Source organism: Zeugodacus cucurbitae, chromosome 2 (genome assembly GCF_028554725.1).
Source record: "Zeugodacus cucurbitae isolate PBARC_wt_2022May chromosome 2, idZeuCucr1.2, whole genome shotgun sequence".
NCBI classification, from domain to species: domain Eukaryota; kingdom Metazoa; phylum Arthropoda; class Insecta; order Diptera; family Tephritidae; genus Zeugodacus; species Zeugodacus cucurbitae.
This window is the reverse complement of record NC_071667.1, coordinates 52,577,274-52,592,133: the sequence shown is the minus strand read 5'-3', so window position 1 is coordinate 52,592,133 and position 14,860 is coordinate 52,577,274. Positions and strand designations below refer to the sequence as shown.

The 14,860-nt window shown below is 36.6% G+C and overlaps 2 protein-coding genes across 2 annotated transcripts; both read right to left on the bottom strand.

Moving 5' to 3' along the window:
* Nucleotides 1-5,073: 5,073 nt before the first annotated feature.
* LOC128922000 (replication protein A 70 kDa DNA-binding subunit-like) lies at nt 5,074-6,773 on the bottom strand. The gene is made up of 5 exons (XM_054231232.1): nt 6,743-6,773; nt 5,763-6,539; nt 5,607-5,704; nt 5,323-5,552; nt 5,074-5,261 (listed from the first exon to the last, which is right to left on the bottom strand). The coding sequence occupies exons 1-5, from the start codon at nt 6,771-6,773 to the stop codon at nt 5,222-5,224; spliced, it is 1,176 nt and encodes a 391-aa protein (XP_054087207.1). The 3' UTR covers nt 5,074-5,221.
* Nucleotides 6,774-12,602: 5,829 nt separating this feature from the next.
* LOC128919823 (replication protein A 70 kDa DNA-binding subunit-like) lies at nt 12,603-12,917 on the bottom strand. The gene is made up of 2 exons (XM_054225210.1): nt 12,783-12,917; nt 12,603-12,724 (listed from the first exon to the last, which is right to left on the bottom strand). The coding sequence occupies exons 1-2, from the start codon at nt 12,904-12,906 to the stop codon at nt 12,603-12,605; spliced, it is 246 nt and encodes an 81-aa protein (XP_054081185.1). The 5' UTR covers nt 12,907-12,917.
* Nucleotides 12,918-14,860: the final 1,943 nt, after the last annotated feature.

Sequence of the window (14,860 nt, the reverse complement as noted above, 5' to 3'; positions counted from 1 at the left end):
GTACACTGCATGAAATAAGCTGTGATATGAAATTTGTTTACGTTTCTGGTTTTTTTGTTTATAAGTTATTGAATAATAAATAAAAATAATAAAATAAAGTATCTTTTATAAACTACACATTCGTATTAACAACTAGGAGTTTGAATTATTTGGATATGTGTTTTTGTTGTGAAGATATAACATTTCAAATTTTGTAAATTCATATGCATGAAATAAGCTGTGAGCCACTGTACATATGTATGTATAGTAAACACGATCACCTTCAATGATATTATACAATTTCTCAGCTTGTTCGCGAAATGCGGTAATAGAAATTAATTTGAGCATAGACAGTAATTTGAAATTTTGAGCGCGCTCCGTGAGTACGAGTGTTTCGGGCACAGTACATACAGTAGAAAATCTTATTCGGGGGGAATTCTCGGTGGTAAGATAGCCGCCATCTTGGAAAAACGCAGTGCTGTATATATTGAGTACTCCATTTTAGTAAAACTTTAGTTATAAAAAAAGGTATACAGTAGAAAACCTTTGGTTTGTTTACATTATTTTTCATCTTTTAACACACCACCGAGGCGTACTTGGGTTGTGTGCTACGCTTTTTTTGCAACAATTGTGGTAATTAGGGTGTTGTGCTAGTATTTAATCTTCACAAAAATTTTGAAGTCTGATGAACAGATGATAAATATTATAAAGTTTTTTTCATTATTATTGTGATTATTTTAAAATATTTCGTATGTTTGTTCAATGCTATTGTAGTATTAAATGTTATTTATTGCAAAGTTAGTAATATTTTAGATTCATATGTATAATGAGGTTCAAATATTTATTGCATCTTAAACTTAAAAAATTAAAAAAAAAATTATACCTGGGTTGGTAACAAACCACTTGGTCCTTTAATTTTTTTGAAAATTTATTATTAGATACCAACCGTTATGATATTTACATTAGATGAGACGACACTAGGAGTTTTCGAGAGAAAGGTTTGGCGTAATATATAAAACCCCCCCAAAGTAATTGAATTTTTAAATAATATAATTTAATTCTACATAGTCATTTGAAAAATTGTAATTTGTTGTTTTCAAAGCAATCTTTCTTCCGACGATGTATGAATATGTAAAATAAATGAATACATTAGTCACTAACAGCGTTGCCGTTTTGATACAATTGTATCTTTTTTGATACTTTTTTTCTAAATTTTGTGATTTGATACCTTTTTGTTCCTATTTTGATACTTTTCTGCTGATAGAATTTAATTTTTTGAAACTATGAAAATGTTAAACTAAAAACAAACCTATTGTATCTGGATAGTATTAAAAAGTTGTGGGAATGTAGGCCAATTAAAAAACCCAGAAAAATATAAACTGGACTTTGCCTTATAACTCTGTGGCTGCTGATCTGGATTTTTTTAGATTTAAGGGGAATTGTGAGTCGAAAATGGACTTCTTTTGAAAATTAGTTCTGAACTGAAAAGTCACCAATAAGGTTTCTATTATTTTTTTCAGAGTTTATTGTTAATCATAATATAGGAAAAATAAAAACTCATTTATTATGACTTTCAGTTTTCGTTCCATGAGCAAACTGTTGTGAAATAAATTTAAATTAAAAAAATTATGCTCATTGCAAAAAAATACCTCAGTGTCTTAACTTAACCGCTGATGTAGAAGATCCCGATGATTTCGTTGCTGAATTTAGAATGTGGAAAAGGTTAAAAATCATTTCTTCATATTATATTTTCTAACTAAAATTTTGAATATATTTTCAGGAACTGGTTAAATCAAACAAAGAGATCCAAAACTTTTTTAGACGCGATAAATTGTTGCGATGCAAAAATTTTCAAAACAGTGCATCGTTTTTTAAAGATCGGAGCAACAATCCCTATATCTGTCGCTTCAAGTGAACGCTCGTTTTCCTCACTTCGCAGGCTTAAAACATATTTAAGAAATAAAACTGGAGAAGCACGCCTGAACGGAATGGCTCTCTTGAATATCCATAGAGATATAGACTTGACGGAGGAAGAGATTTTAAAAGTTATGGCCCAAAATAAAAGAAGATTAGACTTCAATTTGTGAATAAAATAATGAAACATTGTCTTTTTACCTAAAATAATAGGTAATGTCTAATTATATAAGACAGCTATATACATAATATTTGCTATATTATGACTAATGTTTTACTAAAATTAAATACTCAATATATACAGCACTGTGTTTTTCCAAGATGGCTGCTATCTTACCACCGAGAATTCCCCACGAATAAGGTTTTCTACTGTACGTACTGTGGTTTTGATATCGCACATTTGTCGATATACATATACATATGTATACACAGTTTATAGCAGTGTTTGACAAACTTACATATGCAACTGACTCACTAGCACTTTCAACCACTCCAAATCTTTCTCAATTTAAGTTTAGGACCGCAGCCGGTTTCTTATCAATTATTTTTGTATAAAAATAGCACACAAAATATATTTAAAAAAAAATCATTTTGTATTAACCACATAATCATTTATAATTTTGCAACAACTGTAAACAAATTAACATAACTGAGAAATAAATAATTGGAATTTTTAATACGAACTAGCTTGCAGAAAAAACTTAAAGATAATAAATCTCTAATAAAGAATCTAATCGCTGAATGTGTTGCTAAGCGCAGATCTCAAAAAACTGAATCGATTTCGCTAATTCTAATTCGTTGAGAAAATTTGCTAGAAAAATCTAAACACAACATTTTTCAATACCCGATACAAAAAATGTGTAATCTATACATATACATATGTATGTATATAAGAGAAAGTCGTGGAAGTACACTAATTATAACCCAAGAACGGTTGAACCGATTTGCCTGACATTTGGTGGGGAGGTAGCTTAGGTCTCGGAAAAGGATATAGGATACATTATATATAGGATTTGTTGTTAGATAACGTCCCAAGCTGCAAGCCTGCTCATGAGTTAGTAAAAGAAACCGAAAACGGAAGAATTTATGTAATTTATTTTCCGCCAATCGTCACTCCAACTCATGGATCCGAATTCAATTCGACCTTTAAAGCTGCATTACCACAGCAGTTTATTGGCAATGGTTGTGACCACGGCGGAAAGTCTTGAGACGTGCCTCAAACAAACCGATTTGTTTAATGCTGTCTCTTTAACTGCATTGTCATGGATGAAAATATCCCAAGAATCATTCAACAAATGCTTTAACATAATTTTTAATGAAGAAGAATTCGACGAAGAGGTCGATGTTCCCCTCACTATACTATACATCGTGATCACAAATACCTTACATTTACTAAAGAACGTGATTCCATATGAATAATTTAATGTCAACTATTTGACCGCTTGGAATAATGAGAATATCGTATCGTTGATGATATACTGGCTTTTAATAATCATGATCAAGAACGTGGCTCCAACCGAATCTGCAATGGAGAATCCATTGGATGCACTTAATTGGTTTCGAAAATGTAAACAGTGGGCAGTTGATAATAATATTGACAGTTCCAAATCGCGTTTACTATGAAGTATGCAACAGAGTTTGCAGATGAAAAACCGTCAGGAATGGACATTTAATGATTATTATTTTTTGCATACATTTTCTTGATTTTAGTTCAATATAAAAGAAAAATATTTCGTGACGATTACGAATAGGTCTGACATTAAATAACTCGTATTAGTGGACATCGACTGTATTTTTTTCCGAACATTCAAAATAATAATTTGGAACATAACTGGTTCATTAAACGGACTATTTTGGCAACAAAAAATGTTGATATTGACGAAATTAATTTCAAGATATACAGTTGTTGCCAGAAGGACTAATCAGGGTTGTTGTGGGATCTGATAGTTGTCGGAATCAGAATTCAAACCGACATAAAATTCTGTTTGCTGTCATGAATTCTGATATTATTGCTTTGATGTTCGAATTAGAATTTTTATAGTATATAATTTCATATGTGACAACCCAGTCCGAACTAGTGATGAGTGATATTTTGCTACCGGTGATTTTTTTCACTGTGATTAAAAATCTCAAATAGCAACTGCCATACATTTTTGTAAATAGCAGTGAATTACAACAATAACAATGGCAGTTCAATAGTATGAGTTCTATCACAGTAGCTATAGGAGTTCATTAAGTCTTTTCCGATCACAGTAACAATAGCAGTTCGGAGAGTAGTAATATCAGTTCAGTGATCACAATAACAATTTGATAATTTTGGATAAAGTGATTACGAAAGCAGTAAAATGTACGCAAAATTTATTAATTAGTTAATTGTGATTACAAAATCAGGTAAATTTTGGATATTGTTGAAATCAATAATTATGAATATACAAAAAATTAAATAAATAAAATGTGGAGTACAAATTCACATAAATTCCTTTTTTTTTGTTGCGATCGCAATAGCAATATGAAATCACAGTGATTTAAAAATAGCAATATCGCCAATTACTACACCGAACAAGACGAAACAAAAACGCATGTTTGTAATTAAAATTCCAAAAAAAATGTATTGGTAATTTTGTCCCATGAATAAATAGTGTCACAGCTGATTCGAATATTGGTCTTGCTTATATTCGAAAATATGAAAATCGAATAGAATTCTGTGACACCATTGAAATTCAGAATTGGTTTGACATTCTGACATTCAGCAATAAGTATCAAAACCTATTAGGTCTATAACTTTGCTTCCACCGTTTTTCAATAGATGTCTCTAGGGTCAAGCACTGGCCGATTAAATCGATTAAATCGTTTTATATCGATCTTGGACATTTGTGTCAACATTAACCCAACAAAATATTTGTAGAGATCTGTTTGCATCGCAAACTTATTCTCAACTGAAAATGTCACTTTTTGAGACGAATTCTCGACATTTGGACGGAATACGCATGCTGCCAGAAAGATTGTCAAAAGTAGGAGCTAGCGACGGCCAATATTTTGAATAAAATTTTTGCAACCGTTTTTATACAAAAAAAAACAGCGGAAGCAAAGTTGTAGACCTAGTTCTACAATGCTGAGTAGTCAGAGACCAACTAGTTTTCTCCTAAACAAATCCATTTACCTTACATTTATTTTCGTATTGAAAAAGTGATTTTAGAATATTAAATAAAAGAATATATGTATTATGTGTAACACGAACAGATAGAAATAAACATAAATAATATTCACGTAAACAATTTCAAATTGATTTAATTTTTGTTAATGCCTGTTAACTCTTTAAGGTTGTTTATCAAATATCGGTGCTAAAGCCACCACCAGCACCACCGGTTCTAAATAAAATGGATTATATGTAAGTAAATAATCAAAAAGTAGTCCACAACGACAACAAACCTGTTGGAAATCATATTGGAAATATGTTCACCACCGCCATTATCGAACCAGCCACGCAGTTTATTCCCTTCCGGGATATCCGGGTTTATTTTCATAACAGAGCTATTGCGCTTGTTTATTTCCTTATCACCATTAAATTCCGTTACACGTGCACCTTTGACTAAAATCACTTGTTGTTGTGCGTGGACATCGAAGTTAACGGCATCATCATCCCATAGTTTTAAAATCACCTAAAAATTACGAAGGTTACTTTCATAACATTATATTGCTTGATTTTAGCTTACAGCAGCATTGCTGGAGTCAACCAGTGTCAGTTCACGCCTTTTTTTGCCGGAAGGGAATGTGTGCAGTTCGCCAACTTCTTTGCAAATACCGATTGTATCTAGAAAAGAAAAACTTTGAAGTTTCTTGAATCATTAGCTCCGTATAGTATAACACACCGACAGTTGTATTTGGTTCTAGGTTCGCCAATTTCGATATGGGAACCAAATCGTATTTAATTTCTGGTATATCATTATCGTCTTCCTCGCATGGTTTGATTTCTGTTAAGCCCGTCAGTGTCATTTCATAATCATGTTTCAGGGTGTTAAACTGTTTATTCGCTGGTTTCAGCTGACATTTCGATATATAGTAAACACGACCAACTTCAATGATGCCATAAAATTTCTTCGCTTGTGCGCGAAAAGCGGTCGCACGTATCTCTCCAGATTCATCTATTAAATTCACACTAAAACTTATACCTTCACCCTTTGCATTTCTAAATGTGTGCATTGGGTCTTTTGCTGTAACACGGGCTTTGATTACCCATTTATTTTGGTTGGGACTTAAGCTGGATATAGGATGAATATGCCCCATGGTCAATGATTGATTCAAGGAAATTTTATTATTGTTGTTGTATGGTGATGGATGGGGTTCTGCTTTCTTTGCATTACTTGTTGCCGTAGGTTTGGGAACAGTACCATTGTTGGACGAACTCGCTTTATTACTTTGTGCTGCGTCTTCCTCGGTGTATGAAACTGGAGTACCGATCTTTTTACCAACTTCAGTACCCGGGTTTAAAACGCTCAATTCGAGTATTAATAAGTACACGCCTTCAAAGATCGGAATTGTTAAAATATGATTCAAAATATACGTTTGTACACCTACTTTCCAGCATCCTTGCCATTGACCACAGATGTTATATATTTGTCCACTCGCACTATCGTGTATTTGGAGAGCTTACCTTCTTCATGCAAATGATTGAGTTGAGTTGCTAATATGCAATAACTATTGAGAAATTTTCCATCGGAAATAAGTAGTCGCAAAAGATCTGTTTCGACGACTGTAATTTTCTTGATAACCAAAATTTGCAAAACAGGCTCGTCGACTTCCTCGCCTCGCATGATCCGCTAAAAAGACAAAGATAAAGTCACTAGCTTACCCACGAACGTTGTTTTGTCATAAATATACATTATTTCTAGGAAATATTTATAAGAAACAACTAACACTGTAAATGGGTGGGTATATTCAAGAGAGGAAGGAAACAATGTAGGGATGATCGCAATGATTTAAAGCAAGCGTTCATCAGTGTTCGTTGAACTTGAAATGGCGGGAGTGTCTGCCAGAAGTTACCTGAAAGAAGTAACGGAGTGTCTCCAAATAGTTGGTCGTCGTTTTTTTATATCTCTTAATATCCTATCCAATGAGGAGGATGGAGTCATATGTAGAAGTTCACGTAAGTGAGGAAAGTTTCTGACTGTCATTCACTTGGGAGTGGCCAGGAACGATTCTTTTACATGTGGCTCAAGCAGCTCACGACTTCCGGTCTTAGACCAAGTATCCTCTGGGTAGCCAACAGACATCCGTTTGGAGGCGAGCTAAAGTGAGAAGGCGAAACCCGCCTATGCGGTTGTGCGTAGGATTTGGGACCCACCACATAAAAACACCCCCCAATGAAAAAGAAAAAACAGCCTCGGATGAGAGACCCCAATTTGGATGACGACCACTTGCTTGCTTGGCGATTTCAACGCTAGGGTGGGTAAAGAAGGTGTCTTTGGCACAACAGTCGGAAAATTCAGCCTCCATGACGAAACATCACCAAACGGTCTGAGGCTGATCGACTTCGCCGGGGCCCGAAATATGGTCGTCTGTAGTACTAGATTCCAGCATAAGAAAATCCATCAAGCTACTTGGCTGTCCCCGGATCGAATCACTCGCAACCAGATCGATCATGTTGTGATAGATGGACGACATGTCTCCAGTGTTTTTGATGTGCGTACGCTTCGTGGTCCCAACATCGACTCGGACCACTATCTTGTAGCAGCTAAGATACGCACCCGCCTCTGTGTAGAAAAGCGTACACGTCAACAAACACAAGGAAGGTTCGACATCGAGAAGCTGCAATCACAACCGACAGCCGAACGATTTTCTACTCGACTTGCACTCCTGCTCTCTGAGAGCACTCATCAGCATCTCGGTATAAGGGAGCTGTGGGACGGCATATCAAACTCCTTACGTACAGCTGCAACCGAAACCATTGGTTTTCGGAAAAGTCAAAAAAACAGCTGGTATGATGAGGATTGTTGTCTCGCAGTGGAGAGATAACAGACTGCCTACCTCGCAATGTTGCGATCGACCGCAACACGAGCGGGATGGGAAAGATACCGAGAGCTGAAGAGGGAAGCGAGACGCATTTGCAGACAAAAAAAGAAAGAGGCCGAAATGCGTGAGTACGAAGAGCTTGACAAGCTGGCCGACAGGGGTAATGCTCGAAAATTTTACGAAAAGATCCGGCGACTAACTGAAGGTTTCAAGACCGGAGCGCACTCCTGTGGGACCCCCAGAGGTGATCTAGTTATTGGTGATCAGAGTATACTGAGTTTGTGGAGGGAACACTTCTCCAGCCTGCTGAATGGCAGTGAAAGTACAACACCAGGAGATGGCGAACCCGATTCCCCAATCGACGACGATGGAGCAGATGTTCCATTGCCCGACCGTGAAGAAATTCGAATAGCAATTACCCGCTTGAAGAACAATAAGGCGGCGGTTGCCGATGGATTACCGGCCGAGCTATTCAAATACGGCGGCGAAGAGCTGATAAGGTGCTTGCATCAGCTTCTTTGCAGAATATGGTCGGAAGAAAGCATGCCTGACGATTGGAATCTCAGTGTACTCTGCCTAATACACAAAAAGGGAGACCCCACAATTTGCGCCAATTACCGTGGGATAAGCCTCCTCAACATCGCGTATAAGGTTCTGTCGAGCGTATTGTGTGAAAGACTAAAGCCCACCGTCAACAAACTGATTGGACCTTATCAGTGTGGCTTTAGACCTGGAAAATCAACAACGGACCAGATATTCACCATGCGCCAAATTTTGGAGAAGACCCGTGAAAATAGAATCGACACACACCATCTCTTTGTCGACTTTAAAGCTGCTTTCGACAGCACGAAAAGGAGCTGCCTTTATGCCGCGATGTCTGAATTTGGTATCCCCGCAAAACTAATACGGCTGTGTAAGCTGACGTTGAGCAACACCAAAAGCTCCATCAGGATCGGGAAGGACCTCTCCGAGCCGTTCGATACCAGACGATGTTTCAGACAAGGTGACTCACTCTCGTGTGATTTCTTTAACCTGATGCTGGAGAAAATATTACGAGCTGCAGAGCTAAACAGAGAAGGTACAATCTTCTACAAGAGTGTACAGCTACTGGCGTACGCCGATGATATCGATATCATTGGAAACAACACCCGCGCCGTTAGTTCTGCTTTTTCCAGACTGGATAAGGAAGCGAAGCGTATGGGTCTGGTGGTGAACGAGGACAAGACGAAATATCTCCTGTCATCAAACAAACAGTCAGCGCATTCGCGTCTTGGCTCCCACGTCACTGTTGACAGTCATAACTTTGAAGTTGTAGATAATTTCGTCTACCTGGGAACCAGCATTAACAACAATAACAATGTCAGCCTGGAAATCCAACGCAGAATCACTCTTGCCAACAGGTGCTACTATGGACTAAGTAGGCAATTGAAAAGTAAAGTCTTCTCGCGACGAACAAAACCAAACTCTACAGGTCCCTCATCATTCCCGTCCTACTTTACGGTGCAGAAGCGTGGACGATGTCAACATCCGATGAGACGGCACTAGGAGTTTTCGAGAGAAAGGTTTTGCGGAAGATTTATGGTCCCTTAAGAATTGGCAACGGCGAATACCGCAGACGATGGAACGATGAGCTGTATGTGTTATTCGACGACATAGACATAGTCCAGCGAATAAAAAAACAGCGGCTACGCTGGCTAGGTCATGTTGTTCGAATGGATGAAGGTGCTCCAGCTCTGAAAGTATTCGATGCAGTACCCGCTGGTGGAAGCAGAGGAAGAGGGAGACCTCCACTCCGATGGAAGGACCAGGTGGAGAGGGACCTGGCTTCGCTTGGAATAACCAATTGGCGCCAAACTGCCAGAAGGAGAGATGCGTGGCGCGCTGTTTTGGACTCGGCTATAACCGCGTAAGCGGTGTCTACGCCAGCCAAGAAGAAGAAGAATGACTCAATCAGATGTTTGTACATATGGGTTATTTTGAATGTTTAATGTCAGCTAAAACGCTGAGTGAGCTGTTCTGCATCCATCTAATAAAGCTGCTACAATGCTAGATGATGCCGTTTTTTTGTATTATATCCCAGCGAAATTATTAGGAGCGAAATTAGGATTGTTTTTCCAGTTCAACCTGGTACATCCAAAAAAACACGAGTCCCACTTCCATTACCGAAACTGTCAGCACAATTCTTACGCACTTCCATTTTCATGACGTAATTTTTCCTGACGAGGAACATATTCTGACTGGCTCATTTTTAAATGTATGTTCACGACAATGTGAGCTTTCCTTGACCCAAGTTCCAATGGCCACTTTGAAATTATTGTTGAAAAACAAAATAACTTAATATTGAATTCGTTTATCTTATTATTATAAAGATTTTAATTTAAAACTATTTCCACAAAATATTGATAATGAAATGTACCGGTAAAGTAACGACCGTTGTTGTCGGGAGCTCACAACACGAGTTGATTTACATATCTATGTATAACACATTTAAAAGTGAAAACAGTCAACCAATCTTAACATTTATGTGTGTATAAAAGTAGCTTATAGCCGATCCTCAGACCTATCCGATATGTACACAAAATTTCAAGAAAGTCGGTTCAGCCGTTTCGGAGGAATTTGGCAACAGGTGACGTGAGAATTTTATATGTGCCGTATATTAGATATGTATGTAAATACATACATATATGTTAATGGATTTTCTTCTACTTCACAATGCTGGAACGGAATTATTACCTCTATAACGCCAGTGGATAAAGGAGCTATGTCCGTCATACTTTAATTTTTATTTTATTAACTTAAAAAACAAAAAGATTTCAAAACAGACGAGAATACGCAATTGGTATATATTCGCAACTAGTATCTAGAATGCACTAAATACAACACTAATAAAAATGAATTTGAACAAAGAAAGTTCAGAGAGCTCAGAGAGTACAAGCGTTTCGAATGTGCCCAGTCTAAAGTGTTTTGTTAAACTTTTTTGATATTGTATGTGTGTCTTGCACTCAGTCTTGCTCTTGCCTTGCTCAGAGCGTTCTCGGCTTCGGACAAAAACTGTTTTGTTGAAAATATGTAAATATATTAGTGAATATCGTAAGCATGCTGGTATCCGTCAATACAAAAATTTTAATAAAACTAATTGATTAGTAAAATACTTTTATATTTTTTATGAGTAAATCATTTGAAAAGAATTGACCTCAGTTAGCTTACACCGAGCATTGTCAGCGGTCTGATATCGAGAAGGTTCATGGTGAGACAATAGTTAAACTGGTTCTTTTTTCGCAGGGTTACTGACATCTATTCAGAGAACTTCTAGAACTCAGAAAAACTCCTATGTTAACTGCTAATACAACAGATACCTCGTCGCCCGAGGGAATGAATTCGCCAATATATAACAGTTATGCACACTGAGATTTACCATCTTTTCACATCATTTGCAACAACAAAATGGTTATCATAATCATAATCTGTATAAAATATTGTTGCGAGCATTTTGTAAAATTATGTACTTCGACTTATTTACTAATTATTTTATAGCTTCATTAATATTAAAATTAAAAAAAAAAAATTCTGCTTTAATACAGTTTACCACTGAGATGATAAATTTGTTCTTAAAAGATTAGTCAATATATTTGAAGGTATGCAGAAGTTATATGTAGGTTAGGTTAGGCTGATCGACAGTCCTTTGTGAAGCCAGGATCAATGTGCTTGATTAGATTTTAACAATCGAAAAAGCGTCCGGAACCATCTATATCCGCTAGTTGTCATTGTTGTCCAAAAAATGGAGATCCACGAAATCTTTTTGTTGATCTCGCAAAGACGGAAATCTACAGATTAAAGAAATGAGATGAAATGAGATGAGAAACCCGTACGACTAAGGAGAGATAAACTTTACTAATGTTTACAAAACGGATGTCTATTGGCTACCCAGAGGATACTTGGATATGCAAAAGAATCGTTCCTGGCCACTCTCAATTCAATAAAAAACTTTCCTCACTTACTTGAACTTCTACACATGACCACATCACTGTCATCAAACAAGAACAGCGGCTACGAGGTCAAAGTCATGTTGTTCGAGTGAACGAAAACACTCCAGCTTTGAAAGTGTTCGATGCAGTACCCGTTAGTCGAAGCAGAGGAAAAGAAAGACCAAGTTGAAAGTGATCTGATTTCCAATTGACGCCAAAATGTAAGAAGGAGAGAAGAATTACAACGGTCCATATGATTTTAATGGTTGGAATGAATTGATCATATCATATACCGCTCGTTTAGAAGATTCGGAAAGGCTGCGTGGTCTGAATGGAGCACTCCAAGGTGCACTCTTCCGAGAGAAGAATTGCTTGGAAAGTGAGCAATCAGAACCAACTTGAAGGCAGTGTTTCCTCGCAGATCTTAGTTCATTTTCCATTTATGTTGTTAAGATACTCCAATTAAAAAGAGCACAACATTACAGATTCTATATTGATCAACAACAATGAATTACTAACGGCACAAACGGTAAATAATGAATGTTTTAAATGTACAAAAGAAATACGCTGAGCAAGGAATTTTAAAAATTTATGGAAATCAAATTGAAAATATTTTCGCGGCCGGCATTATCGAAACAGCCACGCAGTTTATACCCTTCCGGGAACCCCACCCCATAGTGTTAAATACACCTAAAATGTTCAAGGTTAATGTAACCTTGTTTATTTAATTTCATTTTAGCTTACAGCAGCATTGCTAGAGTCAACAAGTGTCAGTTCGCGCTTTTTGAATTCCTTATTGGTAGTGCGTGAGGTGAATGTTTGTAGTTCGCCAACTTCTTTGCAAATACCAATTGTATCTAGAAAAGAAAAGCTTTGAAGTTTCTTGAATCATTAGTTTCGTATTGTATAACACACCGACAGTTGTATTTGGTTCTAGGTTCGCCAAGTGCGATATGGGAATCAAATCGTGTTGAATTTCTGGTATATCATTATCGTCTTCCTCGCATGGTTTGATTTCTGTTAAGCCCGTCAGTGTCATTTCATAATCATGTTTCAGGGTGTTAAACTGTTCATTCGCTGCTTTCAGATGGCATTTCCATACATGTATGTATAGTAAACACGATCAAATTCAATGATATCATAAAATTTCTCCGCTTGTTCGCGAAATGCGGTTATAAAAATGAATTTGGGCATAGACAGTAATTTGAAATTTTGAGCGCGCTCCGAGAGTAAGAGTGTTTCGGGTGTGTCCAGCTAAAGTGTTTTTTGTTAAAGGTTTTGATATCGCACATTTGTCGATATACATATGTATATACATATATACAGTTTATAGCAGTGTTCGAGAAACTTATATGTGCAATATTAATATCTACTCAACTGACTCACTAGCACTTTCAACCACTCCAAATCTTTCTCAATTTAAGTTTAGGACCGCAGCCGGTTTCTTATCAATTATTTTTGTATAAAAATAGCACACAAAATATATTTAAAAAAAAATCATTTTGTAACGGGTGATTTTTTTGAGGTTAGGATTTTCATGCATTAGTATTTGACAGATCACGTGGGATTTCAGACATGGTGTCAAAGAGAAAGATGCTCAGTATGCTTTGACATTTCATCATGAATAGACTTACTAACGAGCAACGCTTGCAAATCATTGAATTTTATTACCAAAATCAGTGTTCGGTTCGAAATGTGAAATCCGCTTTTTTATCGACAAATTTTGTTCAGCGATGAGGCTCATTTCTGGTTGAATGGCTACGTAAATAAGCAAAATTGCCGCATTTGGGGTGAAGAGCAACCAGAAGCCGTTCAAGAACTGCCCATGCATCCCGAAAAATGCACTGTTTGGTGTGGTTTGTACGCTGGTGGAATCATTGGACCGTATTTTTTCAAAGATGCTGTTGGACGCAACGTTACGGTGAATGGCGATCGCTATCGTTCGATGCTAACAAACTTTTTGTTGCCAAAAATGGAAGAACTGAACTTGGTTGACATGTGGTTTCAACAAGATGGCGCTACATGCCACACAGCTCGCGATTCTATGGCCATTTTGAGGGAAAACTTCGGAGAACAATTCATCTCAAGAAATGGACCCGTAAGTTGGCCACCAAGATCATGCGATTTAACGCCTTTAGACTATTTTTTGTGGGGCTACGTCAAGTCTAAAGTCTACAGAAATAAGCCAGCAACTATTCCAGCTTTGGAAGACAACATTTCCGAAGAAATTCGGGCTATTCCGGCCGAAATGCTCGAAAAAGTTGCCCAAAATTGGACTTTCCGAATGGACCACCTAAGACGCAGCCGCGGTCAACATTTAAATGAAATTATCTTCAAAAAGTAAATGTCATGAACCAATCTAACGTTTCAAATAAAGAACCGATGAGATTTTGCAAATTTTATGCGTTTTTTTTTTTTTAAAAGTTATCAAGCTCTTAAAAAATCACCCTTTATTAACCACATAATCATTTATAATTTTGCAACAACTGTAAACAAATTAACATAACTGAGAAATAAATAATTGGAATTTTTAATACGAACTAGCTTGCAGAAAAAACTTAAAGATAATAAATCTCTAATAAAGAATCTAATCGCTGAATGTGTTGCTAAGCGCAGATCTCAAATAGCTGAATCGATTTCGCTAATTCTAATTCGTTGAGAAAATTTGCTAGAAAAATCTAAACACAACATTTTTCAATATCCCATACAAAAAATTTGTAATCTATACTAGGGCTGTTAAAATTATTCGATTAACCTGTAAACCGATTATTCGAATATCCGGTTTGTAACCGTTCGTACGAATATTAACCGGTTAGCACTATTCGGTTAGTCGCAATGTTCCGACTATTCGAATAGTCGTTCTACTGCGGTTATTCGAATAGTTATACTGTCACTATTCGAATAAATGAAAATTGTTTGCAGTCTAAAAGATTTGATTTTTTGATATATGTCCGTATTTTCCAGATATATACAATGTGCGGTATAAATCGGTT

Bases quoted from the DNA above. Each gene is read 5' to 3' on its own strand.
- LOC128922000 (XM_054231232.1), bottom strand. From the start codon at position 6,773: ATGTATATTTATGACAAAACAACGTTCGTGG. The intron at 6,540-6,742 runs GTAAGCTAGTGA...GAAGAAGGTAAG, and splicing joins TGACAAAACAACGTTCGTGG to CTCTCCAAATACACGATAGT. The intron at 5,705-5,762 runs GTGTGTTATACT...TTTCTTTTCTAG, and splicing joins AGAACCAAATACAACTGTCG to ATACAATCGGTATTTGCAAA.
- LOC128919823 (XM_054225210.1), bottom strand. From the start codon at position 12,906: ATGACACTGACGGGCTTAACAGAAATCAAACCATGCGAGGAAGACGAT. The intron at 12,725-12,782 runs GTGTGTTATACA...TTTCTTTTCTAG, and splicing joins AGAACCAAATACAACTGTCG to ATACAATTGGTATTTGCAAA.